The 25,985-nt window shown below is 43.4% G+C and overlaps 1 protein-coding gene across 2 annotated transcripts in view; it reads right to left on the reverse strand.

The window, feature by feature from the left end:
- LOC141273100 (uncharacterized) overlaps positions 1–25,985 on the reverse strand; it is a 101,865-nt gene that overhangs the window by 20,797 nt on the left and 55,083 nt on the right. For both annotated transcript variants that reach the window (XM_073684483.1, XM_073684482.1), the window contains exons 7-8: positions 14,707–14,798; positions 14,318–14,429 (exon numbers count right to left, since the gene is read on the reverse strand). In XM_073684483.1, the coding sequence (XP_073540584.1) occupies positions 14,318–14,429; positions 14,707–14,798 (204 nt within the window). The remainder of the gene's footprint in view (positions 1–14,317; positions 14,430–14,706; positions 14,799–25,985) is intronic.

A 25,985-nucleotide genomic window follows, 5' to 3' on the forward strand; every position in this document is an offset into this window, starting at 1 on the left:
GATAAGTTGACATGTGCCCGGAAAGATGCGGGCTCCAGTGGTAATACGCTCCATGCCAGAAAAGGGGTTAACCGGTTCCCGACCGCCCACTGTAGATAAACGTCGGCGCTTGCCGGGCTCTGTGCAGTGCCGACGTTTAAAAACGGTGGGTGGTCTCGCAGTGCTCAGGACCCCCAGGGTCCTGCAAGCACTGCGATTCCGGTGCAGAGCGTTAGCTCTGACAGGGTACATCATCGGGACCTGATTAGATCAGGTCCCAGTGATGTTAACCCTTTGCTGTCTTCTATATGCTGTGATCTATAGTGATCGCGGCATATAGGAGACAGCAGGAAGAGAGGGGGTCGTCTTACTTACCTCCGAAGACCTCCGTTTCGTTTGAGGACCTGGGGTTGCTATGGCAGCTGGAGGTCACATGACCGCCTCCAGCTCTGCCATATATGGTGTCCTTCCTGTCTGACTTCAGCCTGTATGTAGCTGAAGTCAGACAGGAGACTCTGACTGAAACAGTCAGTGAAGATCTCATATAATGTAATATATGTGTATTACATTACATGAGATCAGTGATCAGAAAAATAAAAATTAATGTCCCATACAGGGACTAAGTAAAAATGTAAAAAAAAGTAAAAAAAAAGTTTTTAAACTATTAAAAAAAAAAAATCACAAAATAAATAAAAATAAATAAATAAAATATTAAACCAATAAATCCGTAAATTATTACAAAACCAAAAAAAGTACACATATTCGGTATCGCCGCGTCCGAAACAACCCGAGCTATAAAACTGTCACACTAATTAACTCCTTCTGTGCACACCGTAATAAAAATAAATAAAAAACGGAGCAAAAAAATATGCTTTTTCATCATATCGCCAAACAAAAAGTGGAAAAAAATGCGATCAAAAAGCAGAATAGAAATAAAAATGGTACCGCTGAAAACTTCATCTTGTTCCGCAAAAAAAAGCCGCCATACAGCTCCATCAGCCAAAAAATAAAAAAGTTATAGTGCTCAGAATAAAGCAATGCAAAAAAAATATTTTTTTTTCTATAAAATTGTTTTATTGTGTAAAAGCGCCAAAACATAAAAAAAATACAGTAAGTGTAGTATCGCTGTAAACGTACTGACCCGAAGAATAACGCTGCCTGATCACTTTTACCACACGCAGAACGGCATAAAAAAAAACTCAAAAAACAATTCCTGAAGTGTTTGTTTTTGTTAACTTTACCTCCCAAAAAACGGAATAGAAAGCGATCAAAAAATGTCACGTGCCCAAAAATGGTTCCAATAAAAATTTCAACTCGTCCCGCAAAAAACAAGCCGTCACATGACTCTATCGGCCGAAATATGGAAAAATTATATCTCTCAAAATATGGTGATGCAAAAACTAGATTTTGCAAAAAAAGCGTATTTTAGTGTGTGACAGCTGTCAGTCATAAAAACCCGATATAAATCTGGTATCTCTGTAATCGCACCGACCCGAAGAATAAAGTAATCTAATCAGTTATATCACACTAGGAACGGCATAAAAAATAAATAAAACAAATATTATTCACCTGCTACTGATTTGTTTATTATGTCTCCCAAAGATCCCAGTAAGGCTCTGCTCACATTTATCCTGTGCTCTGCGCTGAGCACTTACACCAGAGTTTCCGTGTAAATCTCTGAAATATGTGATTCAGCCAGAACCCATGATGGAAGATTCCCTGTAATGAGGCAGATATAGGCCACTGTGGATGCCGTCTAGCCTGGGATCCCACGGTGTCATTTGTTTTAGGCGTGCATAAAAGTGCGGTTGGCCACAGTTTTGTGCACTTCTGAAAAAAAGGACACCACTAAACAGAGGCCAGACGGAGTCCAGAGTAACGCTGCTGCCTCATTACAGTGAATGGATCCTGCAGGGGTTTCATCTGAATTACATCACTTGGAAAATTAGATGGAAACCCCGATGTAAGTGCTCAGCCTAGAGCGCCGGATAAATGTTACGTAAAATGTTCCCAATAAAAGCTTCAACTCAGTCCTCAAAAAAAGCTAGTCCCCACTCAGGTCCATCATCTGTTAAAAATATAAGGGACTTCCAAGTTACTGGTAGCAGAAAGGCTCTGGAAAAGCAAAATGGTCCTTGCCCCCCAAAAGAAATTCAGAAAATTTTGTGCTCCCAAATCCAAATGCCTATTCTACAATAATTTGTTCTCCAATTGTCAAATAGCGCTCCTTCCCCCTCAAATCTCACCGTATGGCTAAGTGGTACGATACAGCCACATATGGGGTATTGACACTTTTAGAAGAAATTGTGTGACACATTTCGGCACCATTTTTACCCATTGCCCTGTGTGAAAATGTAAAATCTGAGGGTAAAACATTTTTTTGTGGTAAAAATATAATTATGCTTTTTTCACTGCCCAATGGTATAAATTTAAAAATTAAAAAATGCTCACTACTTCCCTAGATGAATTCCTTGAGAGGTGTAGTTTACAAAATGGGGTCACTTGTGGGGGTTTCTGCTGTTTTGGCATGTCAGCGACTCTTCAAATGTGACATGGTGTCTGCTGCCTATCCCAGCCAACATAGCGCTTCTTTCTCTTCCGAACCCTGCTGTACACCAAAGCAGTGGTTTTCCCCCACATATGGGGTATCGGCGTACTCAGGAGAAATTGTACAACAAATTTCATGGTGCAATTTATCCTGTTACCCTTATGATAATGCAAAATTAGGGAATGAAAAACATTTTTTATGGGAAAAATGTGAAAATTTTATTTTTACGGCTCAATATTATAAACTTCTGTGAAGCAGCTGGGGGTGCAAGGTGCTCACCACACATCTAGATAAGTTCCCTAAGGGGTATAGTTTCCAAAATGGTGGCACTTGTGGGGGGTTTCCACTGTTTAGGCACATTAGGGGCTCCCCAAATGTGACATGGCGTCCGCTAATTATTCAAACAAATTTTACATTCAAAAAGTCAAATGGCGCTCCTTCCCTTTCAAACCCTGCCATGTGCCCAAACAGTAATTTGCCTCCACATATGGGGTATCGGCGTGTTCAGGAGAAATTGCACAACAAATTTCATGGTGCAATTTATCCTGTTACCCTTATGATAATACAAAATTAGGGAATGAAAAACATTTTTTGAGGGAAAAATGTGAAAATTTTATTTTTACGGCTCAATATTATAAACTTCTGTGAAGCAGCTGGGGGTGCAAGGTGCTCACCACACATCTAGATAAGTTCCCTAAGGGGTCTAGTTTCCAAAATGGTGGCACTTGTGGGGGGTTTCCACTGTTTAGGCACATTAGGGGCTCCCCAAATGTGACATGGCGTCCGCTAATTATTCAAACAAATTTTACATTCAAAAAGTCAAATGGCGCTCCTTCCCTTTCAAACCCTGCCATGTGCCCAAACAGTAATTTGCCTCCACATATGGGGTATCAGCGTGTTCAGGAGAAATTTCATAACAAATTTCATGGTGCAATTTATCCTATTACCCTTATGATAATGCAAAATTAAGGGATGAAAAACGGTTTTGTGGGAAAAATGTGAAAATTTTATTTTTACAGCTCAATATTATAAACTTCTGTGAAGCACCTTGGGGTTCAAGGTGCTCACCACACATCTAGATAAGTTCCCTAAGGGGTCTAGTTTCCAAAATGGTGTCACTTGTGGGGGGTTTCCACTGTTTAGGCACATCAGGAGCTCTCCAAACGCAACAGAGCGTCTGCTAATTATTCAGACAAATTTTACATTCAAAAAGTCTAATGGCGCTCCTTCCCTTCCGAACCCTGCCGTGCGCCCAAACAGTGGTTTTCCCTCACATATGGGGTATCAGCACGCTCAAGAGAAATTGCACAAAAAAATTTGGGGTCCATTTTTTCATGTTACCCCTGTGAAAATAAAAAAATTGGGTCTAAAGTAACATTTTTGTGAAAAAAGTTAAATGTTAATTTTTTTCTTCCACATTCCAAAAATTCCTGTGAAGCACCTGAAGGGTTAATAAAGTTCTTGAATGTGGTTTTGAGCACCTTGAGGGGTGCAGTTTTTAGAATGGTGTCACTTTTGGGTATTTTCTGTCATAAAGACCCCTCAAAGTGACTTCAAATATGATGTGGTCCCTAAAAAAATGTTTTTGTAAATTTTGTTGGAAAAATGAGAAATCGCTGGTCAACTTTTAACCCTTATAGCTCCCTAACAAAAAAAAATTTGGGTTCCAAAATTGTGCTGATGTAAAGTAGACATGTGGGAAATGTTATTTATTAACTATTTTGTGTGACATATCTCTCTGATTTAAGGGCATGAAAATTCAAAGTTTGAAAATTGCAAAATTTTCAAAATTTTCGCCAAATTTCCGATTTTTTCACAAATAAACGCAAGTGATATCGAAGAAATTTTACCACAATCATGAAGTACAATATGTCACGAAAAAACAATCTCAGAATCAGGGGAATACGTTGAAGCGTTCCAGGGTAATTACTTCACAAACTGGCAGTGGTCAGAATTGAAAAAATTGGCCCGGTCACGAAGGCAAAAACAGGCTCTGGCGCGAAGTGGTTAAAGTGGATCTGTGACTAGATTTTACAATACAAACTGCATACATTCTCAAATAGATCTTGCAGACGTCATGGTGTACTCACTTTAAAAATATGTGAGAATAGAGATATATTCTTTTATGAAAGTTCCTCTGCCTAATATTAAAATGATAATTTTAGGCTGTGTGCCCACGTAGCATTTTTCAAGCGTATATGCTGCGGAATTTCCGCAGCGTAAACGCTTGAAAAACGCATGTATATCCGCACCCCATGGTCCCCAATGGGATTCCGCAAGTTTTATGCACATGCTGCGGATTTTTCCGCAGCGTTTATGCCGCGTTCAAAAATCCGCAGCATGTCATTTAATTTTGCGTTTCCGCAAGCGGAATTGCCTTTGTCCAATGCATAAAAAACGCAAGGCAATTCCGCATGTGGAAAACGCGTGATAAACGCGCGAAAAATGCGCGATAAACGCGTGCGGAATTCCGCATGCGTTTTTCCGGGAGAGGACTTGCATTTATGCAGCAGAAATTTTCTGCTTCATAAATGCAACGTGGGCACATAGCCTTAAGGCTATGTGCCCACGATGTAGAAATGCTGCAGATTTTTTTCCTCTACTCCCTTGCAGGAAAAACGCATGCGTTTTTTACATGCGTTTTTCCCGCCAGGTAGAAGCGTTTGTCAAGCGTTTTTGCATGCATTTCTGCATGCGGTTTATCAAGCGCTTTTCCAAGCGATTTTAGCATCACTTGGAAAGTGCTTGACAACTTGGTCACACTATATAAATCCATGCAACCGGCACGGATTTATATAATGTGACCAAGAAATGGTTAAAAATAAGAATGGTAAAAAACAAAAAAATAAAGATTATACTTGCCTTCCGATGGCCCTCGGTATTATCTCCGCTCCGTCCGGTCTCTTGTATGGGTCGCGGTGGTGTTTAAAGACCTGCGGTGACATCACTGAGTCATGTGACAGGTCACGCGACCGCCGACGTCAGCGGTCACGTGACCTGTCACATGACTAAATGACGTCATGGCAGGTCCTTCACACCACCACGAGCCGTGCAAGAGACCGGACGCATCACTAAGGAGGCCGGGGGACATTGGAAGGTAAGTATAATCTTATGAGCCTGTTACAGAAGAAGAAGTTACTCAACCCCTCATTTCTTCTCGACCTACAACCTGCAACAGTGACCCCATTCCTTCACATCTCCTGCAGTCTCTCTCACCGGTGGTCACCACTCACCTGACTAAAATATTTAACCTCTCTCTTTCTTCAGGTATCTTTCCCTCCTCATTTAAGCATGTCATAACCCCTTTACTTAAAAGCCATCCCTGGACCAGAACTGCACTGCTAACTACAGACCTGTCTCTAATCTTCCTTTCATCTCTAAACTCCTGGAACGCTTGGTCCACTCCCGTCTAATCCGCTATCTCTCAGATAACTCTCTCCTCGACCCTCTACAATCTGGTTTCCGCTCCTTACACTCTACACTGAAACTGCCCTCACTAAAGTCTCTAATGATCTACTAACAGCTAAATCCAAAGGTCACTACTCCCTGCTGATTCTCCTGGATCTCTCTGCCGCATTTGACACTGTGGATCACCAGCTCCTCCTCACTATGCTCCGCTCTATAGGCTTCAAGGAAACCATTGTCTCCTGGTTCTCCTCCTACCTCTCTGACGGCTCCTTCACTGTTTCTCTTGCTGGCTCCTCTTCCTCTCCTCGTCCCCTTACTATTGGGGTCGAGCAGGGCTCAGTCCTAGGCCCCCTCCTCTTTTCTCTATACACTGCCCCTATTGGACAAACAATCAGCAGATTTGGGTTCCAGTATCATCTCTATGCTGACGACACCCAATTGTACACCTCTTCACCTGACATCACCCCTACCCTAATACAAAATACCAAGGATTGTCTGTCTGCTGTCTCCAACATCATGTCCTCCCTTTATCTTAAACTGAATCTCTCTAAAACTGAACTTCTTGTGTTTCTCCCCTCTACTAACCCAACTCTACCTAACATCGAAATTACCTAGGAGGGTTCAACCATAACTCCCAAGCAGCACGCCTGCTGCCTTGGGGTCATATTCGACACTAACCTTTCCTTTACCCCCCATATCCGATCACTCACTCGTTCCTGTCACCAGCATCTTAAAAACATCTCCAGAATCCGACCTTTTCTCACCTTTGAAACTGCTAAAACTCTTACTGTTGCTTTTATTCACTCTCGTCTGGACTACTGCAACTCTCTTCTGATCGGTCTCCCTCTTACCAAACGTTCTCCTCTCCAATCCGTCCTGAATGCGGCAGCCAGGGTCATATTTCTGTCCAGCTGCTTCACCGATGCCTCCATCTTGGGCCAGTCATTACACTGGTTGCCCATCCGCCTCAGGGTCCAATATAAACTCATCGCTCTCACCCACACAGCTCTCCACAGTTCTGCACCGCCTTATATCTCCTCTCTCATCTCTGTCTATCGCCCTACTCGTGCCCTCCGTTCTACAAATGACCTAAGACTAACATCCCCCATAATCCGAACCTCGCACCTCCGTCTCCAAGACTTCTCTCGTGCTGCGCCAGTTCTCTGGAATGCAATACCCCAGGCGATCCGACTGATGCCTAGCCCTGATGTCTTCACGTGCGCTTTAAAAACCCATCTCTTTAAACAAGCCTACCACCTCAAATACCCAGTAAACTAACTTTCCCCTGTTCCCTCCTAAATACTATTCAGAATCTGCCCCCTACTGTTCATCTGTCTCTACACCCTCCATGCACACGATAACTGCACTCGGTACTTGAGTATTGCACTTAAACATACTGGCTGATGACCGGATCATACAGCTTTATATGATAATCCCGACTTATTATAATTGCCTGACCTGAAATAACAAGCACTTTTCACCTATTGTGTCCCCCCATTTCCTTGTAGAATGTAAGCTTGCGAGCAGGGACCTCACTCCTGATGTAACTGTTAAACTGTCTCACCTTGTATTGAATTTATTGTTTGTACATGTCCCAGCTTAATTGTAAAGTGCTGCGGAATATGTTGGCGCTATATAAATAAAAATTATTATTATTTTTTATTTTATTCTTTTTTTACAGGCTTTATGGTACCCAGGTCTGGATGAGAGTCTCCTCTCCTCCAGAACAGGGTACCTTCCGCACATTGAACCGTGTGATATCCGCATGTACAGATGCAGTGATGCGGATGTCACGCGGTCCAATGCAAGTCAATGGCGGCGATTGCGCTGCGTGTCCGTAAAATTAATGGACATGCTGCGGATGTTTCTGCAATGATAATCCGCAGTGGAAATTTCTGCACCATGTGCACAGCACATGCGGATTATCATTGGGGAACATGGGACACGTATTACCAAGCGTTTTTTAAGCGTTTTCGCTGCGGAAATTCCGCGGCAAAAACGCATAGTGGGCACGCAGCCTAACTCCTCAGTACTACGGTAGGCATATTTTGGGACTTAAAGGGCTAGCTATTTACTGCTCATGTTGGTGAAACAGCTCTAACTTTTGTTATGCTATTAGTAGTTTTTGTTCTTTTCTTTTTCTAGACAGGTAGGGCTTTATTTTTATACTACTTTGCCATACACAAGCACACACCTTTACTGTGACAGATTTTTTTTACGCCAGTTTAAGTAAAAGAGGCAGCTGGAACATTTAAATTATGAAAATAAACATGCGTTATTAATACATTTGGCACATTTTGTCCTATCTGACAGTAAGGAATTCAAATTTTTAATCCATTGCTGCAGAATTCTCCTTCATGGCTGCTGCAAACATACAGCGTGTGGACAGTAAGGGCTTGTTTAAAGGGGTTTTCCCACGAACAAAGTACATTTTAATTAACAGATCGTAAAATAAAAATAAGTTCCACAGTTGGAAGTGTTAAAAAATGTTCCTGTCCTGTATAAATGTGCCCCTGTGTAATGGGAGTGTCTGACTGTGCAGGAACAAGGTCTGATCATACCACAGCTCCTGGGCAGGGGAGGATACAGACATTACAGCAGGGGATCACAGCTGATTCTTTCTGTGAGGTAAATCAAGTGTTTAAACAGGCAGGGAAATGTTTTCCTTCACAGAAAGCAGCATCTGCAATCCCCTGCTGTCCTGTCTGTACACTCTTTTAGGCTATGTGCCCACGATGCAGAAATGAAGCAGAAAATTTCTGCAGCATTTCTGCATCTCCCTGGCAGAAAAAACGCATGCAGATTGTACATGCGTTTTTCCTGCAGAATACATGCGGATTCACATGCGGATTCACATGCGTTAACGCATGTGTTTCCGCATGCGGACTGACAAGCACTCTCCAGGCGATAGCATCACTTGGAAAGTGCTTGACAACTAGGTCACACTATAAATCCATGCTGTTTGCATGGATTTATACATAGTGTGACCGTAAAAATAAAAAAAATAAAGCTATACTCACCCCCGAGGCCCCGGCGTGGCTGCAGCGCTCGTTCCTGTCTGGTTGCCGGCATATCGCGAGACAGAGCGGTGAAGGGCCTGCGGTCACATGACTGTGACGTCACCGCAGGTCCTCAAGCGATGCTGGCATGCAGAGAGAAGACGCCGGACAGGTGAGTATAAACTTTATTTATTATTTTATTCTTTTTTTACAGGTACAATGGTACCCAGGTCTGGATGAGAGTCTACTCTCCTCCAGAACTGGGTACCATCCGCACATAGAGACGCATAGAAGCCGCTTGTACAAATGTACAGTCGCGGTTTCTATGCGTCTCAATGCAAGTCAATGGCGGGAGTTCCGCTGCGCTTCCGCAAAATTAATGAACATGCTGCAGATTTATGAGCGCTGCAGAAACGCTGCGGAAAAATCCGCAGCATGGGCATTGACATTGCGGAATGCCATTGGGGACCATGGGGTGCGGATTACCATGTGTTTTACAAGCGTTTACGCTGCGCAAATTCCGCAGCATAAACGCATGAAAAACGCATCGTGTGCACGCAGCCTCACTTCCTCCCCTGCCCAGGAGATGTGGTATGATCAGATCATGTCCCTGAACGGTCAGACACAACCATTACACAGTACACAGAAGGGGTACATTTATAAGATTCTCAGCACAGGAACATTTTTATAACACATCCAATTGTGGAACTTATTTTTATTCCAAGATCTATTAATTAACCCCTTCTGCCCCACCCTGTTTTCACCTTCCTGACCAGGCCAAATTTTTCAATTCTGACCAGTGTCACTTTATGTGGTAATAACTCTATAATTCTTCAACATATCCCAGTAATTAGGAGATAGTGGGTTTTTTTGTTTGTTATTTTTGTTTGGGACACATTGTACTTTATATTCGTAGTAAATTTAGGTTGATATGATTTGCATTCATGAAAAAAAAATTGAAATTTGCTGAAAATGTTTAAAACTTCGCAATTTTTAAACTTTGAATTTTTATGCCCTTAAAACAGATGGTTATACCACTAAAAATAATTATAAAATAACATTTACCACATGTCTATTCTACATCTGCATCATTTTTGAAACTTTTTGTTTTGTTAGGAAGTTAGAAGGATGAAAAGTTTATCAGCAATTTTCTATTTTTCCAACAAAATTTGCAAAATCAATTTATTTAGGGACCACATCACATTTGAAATAATTCTGAGACCTGTGTGACAGAAATTGCCCAAAAGTGACAACATTTTAAAAATTGCACCCCTCAAAGTGCTCAAAACCACATTCAAGAAGTTTATTAACCCTTTTAGTGCGTCACACAAATTAAAGCAATGTGGAAAGAAAAAAAATGAAAGTGCTTTTTTTTTTTACAACAAAAATGCTGCTTTAGCCCTACATTTTTCATTTTCACAAGGGAAACGAGAGAAAATGGACTTCAAAATTTATTGTGCATTTTCTCCTCAGTACGTCGATACCCGATATATGGTGGAAAACTACTGTTTTGGCACACGGCAGGGTTCAGAAGGGAAAGAGCACCATTAGAATTTTGGAGCGCAAAATTGCCTGGAATAGACAGCAGATGCCATGACGCGTTTGATTCTACACCCCTCAAGGAGTTTATCTAGAGGTGGGGTGAGCACCTTGAACCCATGGGTGCTTCACATAATTTTATAACACTGAGCAATGAAAATGAAAAATTTGATTTTTCCACAAAAATGTTGCTTTAGCCCCAAATTTTCAATTTTCACAAGGGTAACAAGAGAAAATGGTCCAATCAATTTGTTGTGCAATTTCTCTTGAGTACGCTGGTGCCCCATATGTGGGGGAAAACTACTGTTTGGGCACACAGAAGGGCTCGGAAGGGAAGGAGCACTATTTGACTTTTCGAGAGCAGACTTGGCCAGAATAGACTGGTGATGCCATGTCGCATTTGAATAGACCCCAAGTTAACAAAGCAGCAGAAACCTCCTACACATGACACAATTTTGGAAACTACACCTCACCTCTTGAGAAATTCGTCTATGGGTGTATTGTGAATTTTAAACCCACAGAATTATATATAACATTGGGCTGTGGAAATTCATTTTTTTTCTCCACAATAGAACCAATGTGATATAAAAAAAATGTTTTTGCATCAGTTTATTCTGAGATCTAAAGCTTTTTTATTTTTCTGCCGATAAAGCGGAATGAGGGCTTGTTTTTTTGCAGGACAACATGACATTTTCAGCTACATCATTTTTATTTACATATGTCTTTTGATCAAGTTTTATTCTATATTTTGTTCGGCAGTATGATAAATAATTTTTGCTACATTTTAATTTAATTTATTTTTTTTTACTGAGTTCACTGAAGGGGTTAAATAATGTGACAGTGTTACAGATCAGTTTGATACGGATGCAGCGATACTAAATATGTCAACTTTTTTCATTTAGGTTTGTTTTTACATAAAAATGCATATTTATTGGTGTAATTATTTTTTGTTCTTTATTTTGTGCTTTTCTTTAATATATATATATAAAAGAATTAGCTATTTTTCCCTTAGTCCCTCTATGGGATTTCAACTTTTACTAGTTTGATCACTGTTGTTATGCATTGCAATACATATTAATACAATCAACCCCAGATATAGCTTTGTGTATATATCGAGGTAGTCAATGGGAAAGTACCAAATGAGTATCCCAGTCAAACTCAATATTTGATAATAGAAAATCCGGAGAAAAACACGGAGTATTGCAGACTCAAATATAACAATTTTTATTAGAAGATATTAAAAATACAGATAACAAACTGTGCAAAAAAGACGAGGAACAAACAGTAAAAATGTGCATAGCCCAAAACTCTTTGGGACCTTTTGAGACATAAAATGTGGAGTTTTGGGCTAGGCACATTTTTACTGTTTGTTCCTCATCTTTTTTGCACAGTTTGTTATCCGTATTTTTAATATCTTCTAATAAAAATTGTTATATTTAAGTCTGCAATACTCCGTGTTTTTCTCCGGATTTTCTATTGCCATACATATGTAGCTGCACCAGAGACCTGAGGTGAAAGGGAGCCCGCCGCACCAGTGAATATTTCAGCTGTATGTGCGTCCGAGGACCTGCTGATGGAGCAGCATCTGACCAGAAGACCAGTCCATCAGCCTCCTCCATCAGAAAGAAGCTTTACCATGCTTCATCAGCAGACATTTCAGTTTATATCTAACAAGAGAAGACGGTATGTAAAAACAGTGTGCTATAAATAACAAAAATAATGAGAATCCGACATGTAAGGGATGGTGCCTTACATAACAAGAGAGGTCATTATTCAGCTGGTCAGGTGGGAGAAGGAGCTATTGCTTGTGGCATTTAAGAGGTTAAACAGTCAGAGGTGGTGTGGGCACCGACCCTAGCTGTGTCAGCCGGACCTTGGCGATCACTTAAGTTGAGATCTCCACGGGGGAACCGCTTCCCGATCGTGACGTACAGTTATGTCAAATGTAGTGAAGGGGTTAAAGTGTACTTTGTTGGTGGGACAACCCCTTGCTGACGTGGTCAGTAGTAGTATGCACCACGTCGGAAAGGCCAGTTCAGCGGGGGCTCCGGCGCTGAGCCCACGCTGAACCGGGCACATATCAGCTGGTTTATACAGCGGACATATGCCCGCAACAGCCGAATCGTGATCCACCCGCGGCTGTTAACTAGTTAAATGCCGCTGTCAATCTTTGACAGCGGCATTTAACAACGCCGCGCCGGAAGCGCGTCACTTACCCCGCTCATCGGTGACCCCGCCACGTGATCGCGGGTCACCGATGGCTGGGCATGGCAACCCGGGGTCTGCAGCAGACCCCTGTGGTTGTCATGTAAAGATTGCTATGAGCACCACCTAGTAGTCGGCGCTCATAGCACATGAGCATTTCTACTGCATACAGGTGATCTGCTCATCGCCTGTATGCAGTAGAAGCCATCAGAAAAAGAATGCTTCTAGTCTCCTATGGAGACTATTGAAGCATGCAGAAAGTGTAACAAAAAAGTTTTTGAAAATATAAAAAAACTAAAAAAAACCTAAAAGTTGAAATCACCCCCCTTTTGCCCCATTCAAAATAAAATAATAAAAAAAACAGCCCACATACACATATTTGGTACCGCCGCATTCAGAATGGCCCATCTATCAATATAAAAAAAGAATTAATCCAATCTGTAAACGGCGTAGCGATAAAAATAAATTCCAAATGCCAGAATTACGTTTTTTTGGTCGCTGCAAAATTGCAGTAAAATGCAATAACGAGTGATCAAAACCAAAACATCAGATTTATCCCAAAATGGTATCAATAAAAGCGTCAGCTTGGCGCGCAAAAAATAAGCCCTCACCCAGCCTCAGATCACGAAAAATGGAGACGCTACGGGTCTCGAAAAATGGCGCCATTTTTTATTTTTTTAGCAAACTTTGGATTTTTTTTTCACCACTTAAATAAAAAAGGACCTGTACATGTTTGGTGTCTACGAACTCGTAATTAGAGTCAAAAGACTGGGCTTACTAAATACTGTAGGTGCCCAGAATCCAAAAGAATATCTCAAGGCTATTGTTTTTTGAGTGCCGGAACCTTATTCTCATCTATACGAACTCGTAATGACCTGGAGAATAATAATGGCAGGTCAGTTTTTGCATTTAGTGAACGTGGTAACAAAAAAAAAAAACAACAACCGTGGAAATGCATTTTTTTGCAATTTCACCGCACTTGGAATTTTTTCCCGTTTTCCAGTACATGACAAGGTAAGACCAGTGATGGCATTTAAAAGTACAAGAAAGGCCCCATAGCAGGCTATAATGACAAATTATAATATAAAAGGTTATGTTGGTGCGCTGCCAGTGACGTTGGTGAGGATACGTTAGTTTAAAAATAAATACCTTCTATTTAGGATATAAATTAATTTTTCTTTTTTTTAATTTCAACATACATAATTCTGTAATTTTTTATTAGTTACCTTATCATGCTATATATGGTCAGCTTATTTAAATAGTAGATACTTTAATCTGTTGAAACATTTTTCAAACGGTCATTCCTGCCAAAATGTGTATTTAAACAGCGCTTTTGAGCGCTCACCACACCACCTGATGAAGGCTTCGGTCCGGAGCCGAAAACCGGTTTGTGAATTTGTATCCTAAATAAAAGGTATTTATTTTTAAACTACTGTATGCTCACCAATGTCACTGGCAGCGCAACAACGAAATCTTTATGTTTTATCTATCCCGGTTCCATTGTTGCACCATGGACACTGTCTGGTGCGGCGCCTCACCGCCTATATTCCAAGCTCTACATTCCCGCACCAATGGACTTAATAGCCACTTCAGCATCACCACCCCTACCTATTATTTATAATGACAAATTATGGCTCACCTGTACTATCACCTCTATAAACCTGTGTCTCCATCTTACATGACTGGTCACCCCCTGTATAGTCTTCATCATCTTCTTCTATATCAATTATAACAATATTCAAATTTTCACCCTAAATAGAAAATTGTGGGAAAAAAATGTTAAATTGCATGCAAACTTTTAAATATCACTAATAATCAGCTTAGTTTAACTTCATACACAAATATATACAAACATTACTGATAAAGAGAACCCCAATTTGGGCTTGATTGGTGCAAAAAAATAGAAAATGTTTGTTCAGAGACTTGGGCCTTTAGTGAATCATGTTCTAGGACTATCTGGACTGAGGCATAAGATTGTAGGGTAATACATTGGAAAGATGGATATTTATGTAACCGGTAGTACAGTACCTCATTCTGTTTTTTTAAAGCTCTCTGATTTACTGCATAAGATGCTGGATTAGAAGAACTGGGGCATCTTTCGGGTGTGACACTGGATACTTCTGTATGAAACAGACACTACATCATAAGTAAACATTAACAGCATAAAACGACACAAAAGAAAATATATACATGATTTTATAAATAAATATCAATCTCGCACCCAAAAGACTATGATCATAAGATATGATATTTTCCAAGTAGAGTACAGCTAAAGTGAAAATTTACCCCAACCATTCATTAACTTGATCCCTTTTGTTTAAAAATATGTATTTGTCCAAGTTCCAAGAAGAAAAAGCAAAAAAATTAAAGAAAAGAGAAATAACATTTTGTTTTATTAGGATCTATTTTGGCTCCAAAACTGCATTGTATAAAACTTAGCTTTTTAGATTATGGATTTTTAACATTGTCAACCATTAGCCAATTGGTGATTGAAATGATTCTTGAGATAAGATGTCCAAAATATTTGCAATCACCTATTTCAGGCTTTAACTGATCTTAGGCTGCATGCATTAGGACAGGTTGCTTGAAGACAAGCTCCAAGAAGATGTCCAATAAGGTCACCGTCACCCAATTCAGGCTCCTTATCTTCCTAGGCTGCACACATCAGAACAGGTTGCCCAAAAACAAGCTCTGAGATATCTAAAATGGTTGCAGTCACCTAATTCAGGCTCCAAGTTGTCCTAGGCTGCACAAATTAGGACAGGTTGCCTGAACACAAGCTCTGAGAAGATGTCAAAAATAGTTCCAGTCACCTAATTCAGTCTTAAACTCATCCCAGGCTAAATGCATTAGTACAGATCGCCTGAATAAAAGCTGCTGATACAAATGTATGAGCTATGTTAGAGCAAGTTCCTGGTCAGGCTGAGGAGCAGCAGTAAATATGAATACATTATCTGCATACTCAGCCCGACGGGTTTACAAAGGGCACGGAGCAGAATCGAGCAGGTGAGAAAAAAACAGTTTTACTTAGTCGGTCTGGCAGGTTTCTTTTTCTCTTCCATCTTTCCCTGTGCTTTGTGCTCATCTGTAAACTTGTTAGGCTGAGAGAGGGATCAATTTACTTATTTATGAAGCTACCCCTCAGCCTGAATAGGAACCTTAACAAAGCTTAGATATATCTCTAGAGCAGTTATTCTTCAAGCAATCCATCTTAATGAACGTAGCCTGACAACTACATGTTGATGACTATGGATGTCTTTGCATTGTATTAGAAGATCAAACATGTATGTGGGATCTCCAGTATAGAATATTATCTTGAATCAGACACCTCTCTATCAAAAGCACAGATAATTTCTCCAGGATCCTCTTTACCTATGGAAGAAAAATATACCATCAAAAATGCGGTACCGCAATGGGCACGAAAACTGAGCCATCTTCTGCTAATCTCTTCATGTTGAGGTATAAATAGTCTTATTTTGTTAGACCACTCCAATTGGGACAGGCTCATCTTATAACGTATTTAGCTTAGTATTTAAGTGTATAGACAATCCTTTTTTAAATTGGCAAAGTGATAATGGAAGCATTTGAGACTTCTGGGGCAATAACTAGGGCATCAAACTAACAGTCAACTACAATCATAATAACATAGAATTTTTAGACTTACTGATCACCCATCTACTCTTTTGTAGCTGAGACATTTTTTTAAAGGTAGTGTATACCAACAGCTTCCTTTAATTATAGTACGGTCACCATAAAACATGGACCTCAAATATCCCATATAACAAATATAAAGAGGATACGGAAAAAAATTATACAAATGATCATAGCTTGAAAAAAAACAGGCCAACATTCTAAGGAAAATATCCCCCCATGATCAAGGGAGGTGAAACATGTCAGGATGCTTTACCACCTCTGGGTCCGTGTGGATATTCTGACTACTATTTTGTATGTTTGATAGGGTAAGGCAAGCGAAAACAATCTTCAGAGTTAGGATACTTGTATAAACTGTTTAGTATCTGAGGAGGAATTCACTAATTACACTATAGAACATTAGGCCAGTCATTTGTAAGTTTTAATCCACTAGTTTAACTTTCAGTAGTGCAGCTTTTGTACTTAATATATAACCTAGGTGGTCAGTTGTAGTTTACATTGTAATTTAATCTTATGTATATGCATTATTAATCATATACAAGCCTTCAGTGGTTTCACTTGTGTAATTCTTCCAAATTGATGTAATAGTTTATTATTCACTAATAAAGAGAAAATCAATTTATTTGTATATATTTTTGTTATCCGAATTGTCTTTTGGTACAATTTAATAGTCCTGAATTTGGCATGGCAATCATTGATTATTTCTCCTATTGTTGCTTGGATATTTATAGGTTGTCTATTATTGACCTGTACATATGACTAGGAAGTGATTAACTCTAGCAATCACTGCTCGCCTGGGGGCCATAACATCCTCCCAGGATGCCATCATTCCTTCTTCTTTTTGCTAGATAGTTCTTAAAGGGTAATTATCAAACTTACAGTATGGTCTTAGAATATTCATTTCACCAAAATAACATTTTTAAAACTGTCCCTATTTGAACAGATTACCCCTAAAGGATGCCCACCAGATGCCATTGGAATTGCCCTGTTGTTCCAGTGCTCCTGGCCGATTATGTACAGTGCAGCCTCTCTCAGCCGCTTCATGCCAGCATTGGTCTGCTTAGGGAATTATGTGGAACAGAGCTACTCTTCTGAGGGATGATGTCACGGAAATGAGGAGTGCAGTGCAGAACTCATGCCAAGAAGCAGCATTGTGTGTGTAGCTAAGAGAAGCGATGCAGGATAGGGCTGCATATACAGGGGCTGAAAGAAGAAATGTACAGCAGTATGAGGATGTTTATACAGGGGAAAAATGACTTATATGGGTAGCATGTAGAGCAGGGGTCTCAAACTCGGCTGGGTATATGGGCCGCACATGGAAAAAATTTGAATTTGGGGGGCCGCATTCTTTGTTCAATGTGACATTTTTAGTGATACCATTTTTTTTGTATACACCTTTTGAACATTTTTGCAGTGTTTATTTTTTATGGCTTGGGTCGTTAATAAACGTGCACTTTTTTGTGTTTACTTTAGTTTACATATAAGGCTGTGTTCACACGATGCGTATTTCATGCGTTTCCGCGGCGTTTTTGCAGTTGCGTAAACGCCGCGGAAACGCATGAAAAATGCATGGTAGAAGGGAAGCAATGTTCCCCAATGGAAATCCGCATGTGCTGTGCCCATGATGCGGATTTTTCCGCAGCGTTAACGCTGCGGTCAAAAATCCGCAGCATGTCAATTAATTTTGCGGAAACGCGGCGATTTCGCCGCCATTGACTTGCATTAGAACGCGCCAATTCCGCAAGACAGCATTTGTACTTGCGTAATTGGTGCGTTCTAATGTGCGGATGGTACCCGGGTCTGGAGGAGAGGAGAGTCTCATCCACACCCAGGTACCATTAAAAAATCTGTAAAAGAAGAATAAAATAAAAAATATATATATACTTACCATCTGTCGGCCCGCGCAGCGCTCCCGCTTGGTTCCCGGCACTTGCAGTGAGTTGTAGGACCTGCGGTGACGTCAGAGTCATGTGACGGGTCACGTGACGCTGACGTCGGCAGGTCTTTCAATTCAAAGTTGCCGGCGAGGGAGAACAGATTGAGCAGGACAGCGCGGGCCATCGGAGGTAAGTATATACACTCTCTCGGTTCACACTGTATAAATCCATGCTGTTTGCATGGATTTATATAGTGTGACCTAGTTATCAAGCACTTTCCAGGTGATGCTAACATCGCCTGGAAAGCGCTTGTCAATCTGCATGCGGAAACGCATGTGAATCTGCATGTGGATCCGCATGTATTCTGCAGGAAAAACGCATGCACAATCTGCATGCGTTTTTTCTGCCAGGGAGATGCAGAAATGATGCAGAAATTTTCTGCTTCATTTCTGCATCGTGTGCACATACCCTAAAACAGCATTTTTAGTGCCCAATATTTTTTCATGCTTTATTTTATTTTTTATTTTTTTTACAATTTTATTTCCCCCAATTGGCCACATACAGTAATATTGTCTTACTATTAGCATCATATAGTAATAATGGAAAATATCTTGTAGTAATGTTCCCCATCCAAGTCCCCATCTTGTACTAATGTGCCCCATCCAGGTCCCCATCCTGTGGCTATGTGCCCCATCCAGGTCCCCATCCTGTGGCTATGTGCCCCATCCAGGTCTCCATCTTGTGGTTATGTACCCCATGCAGGTCCCCATCCTGTGGCTATGTGCCCCATCCAGGTCCCCATCCTGTGGCTATGTGCCCCATCCAGGTCCCCATCCTGTGGCTATGTGCCCCATCCAGGTCCCCATCCTGTGGCTATGTGTCCCATCCAGGTCCCCATCCTGTGGCTATGTGTCCCATCCAGGTCCCCATCTTGTGGCTATGTACCCCATCCAGGTCCCCATCTTGTGGCTATGTACCCCATCCAGGTCCCCATCCTGTGGCTATTTGCCCCATCCAGATCCCCATCCTGTGGCAATGTTCCTGATCCAGGTCCCCATCTTGTGTCTATGTGCTCCATCCAGGTCCCCATCTTTTGGCAATGTTCCCCATCCTGGCGCCCATCTTGTACTAATGTGCCTCATCCAGGTCCCCATCTTGTGGCTATGTGCCTCATCCAGGTCCCCATCTTGTGGCTATGTGCCCCATCCAGGTCCCCTCTTGTGGCTATGTGCCCCATCCAGGTCCCCTCTTGTGGCTATGTGCCCCATCCAGGTCCCCTCTTGTGGCTATGTGCCCCATCCAGGTCCCCTCTTGTGGCTATGTGCCCCATCCAGGTCCCCTCTTGTGGCTATGTGCCCCATCCAGGTCCCCTCTTGTGGCTATGTGCCCCATCCAGGTCCCCTCTTGTGGCTATGTGCCCCATCCAGGTCCCCTCTTGTGGCTATGTGCCCCATCCAGGTCCCCTCTTGTGGCTATGTGCCCCATCCAGGTCCCCTCTTGTGGCTATGTGCCCCATCCAGGTCCCCTCTTGTGGCTATGTGCCCCATCCAGGTCCCCTCTTGTGGCTATGTGTCCCATCCAGGTCCCCATCTTGTGGCTATGTGTCCCCATCCAGGTCCCCATCTTGTGGCTATGTGCCCCATCCAGGTCCCCATCTTGTGGCTATGTGTCCCATCCAGGTCCCCATCTTGTGGCTATGTGTCCCATCCAGGTCCCCATCTTGTGGCTATGTGCCCCATCCAGGTCCCCATCTTGTGGCTATGTGCCCCATCCAGGTCCCCATCTTGTGGCTATGTGCCCCCTGTGCTGTTCTTCACACACATAAAATAGAAAAAAAAGATGATTCTCACCTGTCCTCCGTTCCCTCGGCGGCCTTCCTGCAGATGTGGCCCGCAGGGACCACAGAGTCCGACCCCTTGACGATCCCGACCTGGTCCAGGAGGAGCCGCCGACAGCAGCGCTGCATTGCCGCACAGAGACTGTCTCCCAGCACAGCATTTCCAATGTCAGCCGCCGGCCAATCAGAGGCCAGCAGCTGACATCTGCATATGGCAATGACGTCATACTCGCTGCGCCAACACGCAGATATCAGCTGCTGGCCTCTGATTGGCCGGCGGCTGGCATTGGAAATGCTGTGCTGGGAGACAGTCTCTGTGCGGCAATGCAGCGCTGCTGTCGGCGGCTCCTCCTGGACCAGGTCGGGATCGTCAAGGGGTCTGTGCCTGCGGGCCGCATAAAGCAGCCTCAGGGGTCGCATGCGGCCCGTGGGCCGCGTGTTTGAGACCCCTGATGTAGAGGGTCTGAGTGGAGTGTTATAATCCAGGATGGGGCTGTATATAAATGGGGCTGAGGGGCAATGTACTGCACGATGGAACTGGATAAAGAGGGGATGAAAAGAGTTATATACCAGGATTGGGCTGTGCACAGTGTCTGAAAGGAGTGATCTTGCCGGATAGGGCTGTGTATAAGCCCTGCAAGGAATGATATATTCCAAGATGGGGCTGTATGTAGAGGAATTTGTGTTTGTTGCCTGCTGCTGGAAGATCAGTGATGTGAAACTGCAAATGCTGCTCTGTTGATGCACGATAAAAAATTAGTTTAAGCAATATGCATCAACAGAGCAGCATTTGCAGTTTCACATCACTGATCTTCCAGCAGCAGGCAACAAACAACTCTGCACTTCCTATAATTACAAGATCCCATGTGGAGGATTGCAGGAGAGTTGAGCTCTGCTATAAATCAACTAACAATGATGTAAAAATTACACAGGCAACTAGGCTATTCTTATGTAGGTAGAAGATAAAATCAGTCAGGCAAGGTACTGTACATGAGCAGAAAGTGTACAAAAGCATAAGGTGAATTACCGTATTTTTCGGACTATAAGACGCACTGGACCATAAGACGCACGTAGGTTTTAGAGGAGGATAATAAAAAAATAAAAATTTAAGCAAAAAATGTGGTCATGATGCACTTTTAAGTGGGAGGGGGTCTTCTGCTGACACAGGTATAGGGGTAATGTCCCCCAATTCTGAACATATCCCCCATCCTGGTATATATGCCCCCCCTTCCTTTTATACGTGGTCCCCATCCCCATCCTGGCATGCCTGGCATCCCTCATCCTTATCCTGGTATGCATGGCACCCCTCATCCCTGTCCTAGTATGCATGGTACCCCTCATCCCTGTCCTGGTATGCATGGCACCGATCATCCCTGTCCTGGTATGCATGGCACCCCTCATCCCTGTCCTGGTATGCATGGCACCCCTCATCCCTGTCCTGGTATGCATGGCACCCATCATCCCTGTCCTGGTATGCATGGCACCCCTAATACCTATCCAGGTATGCATGGCACCCCTAATCCCTGTCCTGGCATGCATAGCACCCCTCATCCCTGTCCTGGTATGCATGGCACCCCTAATCCCTATCCTGGTATGCATGGCACCCATCATCCCTGTCCTGGTATGCATGGCACCCCTCATCCCTGTCCTGGTATGCATGGCACCCCTCATCTCTGTCCTGGTATGCATGGCACCCATCATCCCTGTCCTGGTATGCATGGCACCCATCATCCCTGTCCTGGTATGCATGGCACCCCTAATCCCGGTCCTGGCATGCATAGCACCCCCCATCCCTGTCCTGGTATGCATGGCACCCCTAATCCCTATCCTGGTATGCATGGCACCCATCATCCCTGTCCTGGTATGCATGGCACCCCTCACCCCGGTCCTGGTATGCATGGCACCCCTCATCCCTATCCTGGTATGCATGGCACCCCTAATCCCTATCCTGGTATGCATGGCACCCCTAATCCCTATCCTAGTATGCATGGCACCCATCATCCCTATCCTGGTATGCATAGCACCCCTCATCCCTGTCCTGGTGGTATACATGGCAACTCTCATCCCTGTCCTGGTATGCATGGCACCCCTAATCCCTATCCTGGTATGCATGGCACCCCTAATCCCTATCCTGGTATGCACGGCACCCATCATCCCTATCCTGGTATGCATAGCACCCCTCATCCCTGTCCTGGTGGTATACATGGCAACTCTCATCCCTGTCCTGGTATGCATGGCACCCCTAATCCTTGTCCCGGTATGCTTGGCATCCCTAATCCCTGTCCTGGTATGCATGGCACCCCTAATTCCTATCCTGGTATGCATGGCACCCCTCATCCCTATCCTGGTATGCATGGCACCCCTCATCCCTGTCCTGGTATGCATGGCACCCCTCATCCCTGTCCTGGTATGCATGGCACCCCTAATCCCAGTCCTGGTATGCATGGCACCCCTAATACCTATCCAGGTATGCATGGCACCCCTAATCCCTGTCCTGGCATGCATAGCACCCCTCATCCCTGTCCTGGTATGCATGGCACCCCTAATCCCTATCCTGGTATGCATGGCACCCATCATCCCTGTCCTGGTATGCATGGCACCCCTCATCCCTGTCCTGGTATGCATGGCACCCCTCATCTCTGTCCTGGTATGCATGGCACCCATCATCCCTGTCCTGGTATGCATGGCACCCATCATCCCTGTCCTGGTATGCATGGCACCCCTAATCCCGGTCCTGGCATGCATAGCACCCCCCATCCCTGTCCTGGTATGCATGGCACCCCTAATCCCTATCCTGGTATGCATGGCACCCATCATCCCTGTCCTGGTATGCATGGCACCCCTCACCCCGGTCCTGGTATGCATGGCACCCCTCATCCCTATCCTGGTATGCATGGCACCCCTAATCCCTATCCTGGTATGCATGGCACCCCTAATCCCTATCCTGGTATGCATGGCACCCATCATCCCTATCCTGGTATGCATAGCACCCCTCATCCCTGTCCTGGTGGTATACATGGCAACTCTCATCCCTGTCCTGGTATGCATGGCACCCCTAATCCCTATCCTGGTATGCATGGCACCCCTAATCCCTATCCTGGTATGCATGGCACCCATCATCCCTATCCTGGTATGCATGGCACCCATCATCCCTATCCTGGTATGCATAGCACCCCTCATCCCTGTCCTGGTGGTATACATGGCAACTCTCATCCCTGTCCTGGTATGCATGGCACCCCTAATCCCTATCCTGGTATGCATGGCACCCCTAATCCTTGTCCCGGTATGCTTGGCATCCCTAATCCCTGTCCTGGTATGCATGGCACCCCTAATTCCTATCCTGGTATGCATGGCACCCCTCATCCCTATCCTGGTATGCATGGCACCCCTCATCCCTGTCCTGGTATGCATGGCACCCCTCATCCCTGTCCTGGTATGCATGGCACCCCTAATCCCAGTCCTGGTATGCATGGCACCCCTCATCCCTGTCCTGGTATGTATGGCACCCCTCATCCATGTCCTGGTATGCATGGCACTCCTCATCCATGTCCTGGTATGCATGGCACCCCTCATCCCTGTCCTGGTATGCATGGCACCCCTCATCCCTGTCCTGGTATGCATGGCACTCCTCATCCCTGTCCTGGCATGCTTGGCACCCCTCATCCCTGTCCTGGTATGCTTGGTACCCCTAATCCCCATCATGCTGCACATTAAAAAAAAATAAACACTCCTACTCACCTCTCTTCTCTCCTCCAGCGCTGCGTCCGGTCTGCCTGCACTGAACTCTCCATGTGAGCCGCGCATGACGTCACTGCCATGCGCAGCTCACATGGAGAGATCAGCTACCGGAAGTCACTGCTCCCCACACCGGGTCTGTGTGCGCGGGGAGCAGTGACTTCACTCTCCTTCATAGCCGGCACACAGCGGAGCCGCGCTGCGGCTGCTGCCGGCTATCTCCTGTGCCCGCTCATTAAAGGACATGAATATTCACCCTCTCCCCACGCCCATGGGCATGGAGAGAGGTTGAATATTCATACCCTTTAACAGCGGGCACAGGAGATAGCCGGCAGCAGCAGCAGCCGCAGCGCGGCTACACTATATACCGCTATTAAGGAGCATGAATATTCAGTGCTCCCCACGCCCCATGGGCATGGGGAGCAGTGAATATTCATTTTCTTTAGCAGCAGGGACAGTGTAGGCTGCAGTAGGCGGCTGCTGCCTCCTGTGCCTGCTCCTCCACCGATACCGCTACCCCCCACACCACACATAAATATACACCCCCCCAACATTCGGACTATAAGACGCACCCCCCATTTTCCTCCAAAATTTTGGAGGAAAAAAGTGCGTCTTATAGTCCGAAAAATACGGTAGATGCTTAGTTTAGCTTGATGATGAATCAAAGATGTGGGGCTTGTCAGGAGTACACAGAATAAGGTGAGTGCAGCAAGTGCTGCTGAAACATGTAGTTTTAGCAGATAGAAATAGGACCACCCATTCAGCTATGCAAAGCTGAATACACAGAGGGGCAGATAGAGATGAAAAATGCAACAAAGGTATAAGAATAACATTATGTTGGGCTTAGTCTGTATATTAACAATAAGTATGCATTTATTGTGCTTTGTGAAAATTAATGCGATTCTGGGAAGAACCCTTTAATGAAATTGGTTGTATGTTTGGGGTTGTTCTCCTGCTGTAGAATAAATTTGGAGCCTGACACCTTCCTGATGGTATTGCCTGATGGATAATTATCTGCCTGTATGTCTCAGCATTGAGCATACCGTTAATCCTGATAAAATCTCCAACTCCTTTTGCTGAAATGCAGCCATAAACTTTCAAGAAACCTCCACCATGCTTCACCGTTGCCTGCACTCATTATTGTATCACTCGCAAGCCCTTCAACAAACAAACTGCCTTTTATTACAGAAAAATATTTCACATTTTGACTATCAGTCTAGAGCACCTGCTGCCATCTTTCTGCATCCCATTTCCTATGTTTTCAAGCATAGTTATGTTGTTGACCTTGTTTCCATGTCGAAGGTATGGCTTTTTGGCCATAGTCTTCAATGAAGACTACTCTTTGCCAGACTAAAAACAATACAATAGATGGGTGTAGATAACTATTACCAGTTGCTTCAAGCTCGGAGGTGATGGCACTGCTGGACATCTTCCAATTTTGAAGGGAAGTAAGCTTGATGCAGCTTTCATCTATGGCACTAAAATTCCTTGGCTGAAAACTGTGTCTATGATCTTCAAAGTTGTCCATTTCTGGGTACTTCAAAAAAGCTTGAACGCCACATCTTGAAATGACAATTCGCTTTATAATCTTTGCCTGGCAGTGACCTTGCTAATACAGCATAACTACCTCCGGTCTTATTGTTCAGTCTTGCCATGGTGTAAGATCTGTGACATGAAATGGTCTTCTGCAAGATACTTTTTAGCCTTTTGCACTCCGGGCTGGGCCAGATTTTCCCTAACGGGTAAGGTCATTTATTTATGAGTATTTTAGGATCATTTGGGGCGCAATTCTCATAACTAGATACAAGATAAACTACTTATATCTATTACATAAATTTCTACTTGTGTTATATTGCTCCCTATCTCAGATTGCTAGTCATTTGATGACCAAACTTTTGATCATTTAGGCCTGTAACCGGAACGTTTATTGTATCACCATTCTGTCCATCATGTTTATTTTCAATGTGGTTTTAAAATGATTTTTTCAATAAAAACATGTATATTTTTAAAATAAAAAAAGAGATACTCCTTTTTTTTCTCCTGTTTGATATACAATCCCACCTTTGCAGCAGAGTTTAGCTGCTCCTCTCCCAGTTATATGCCTCCTACATATAGATTTTTGTTTCAGTTAATGACTGTTTCACCCTATGCATGAAAATAATGATCATTATCACCTGTTTGGTTTAATTGTATACTTATACACTTGA

Source organism: Phyllobates terribilis, unplaced genomic scaffold, assembly GCF_046119375.1.
Source record: "Phyllobates terribilis strain yellow unplaced genomic scaffold, ASM4611937v1 Scaffold_5__5_contigs__length_657084704, whole genome shotgun sequence".
Classification (NCBI taxonomy): domain Eukaryota; kingdom Metazoa; phylum Chordata; class Amphibia; order Anura; family Dendrobatidae; genus Phyllobates; species Phyllobates terribilis.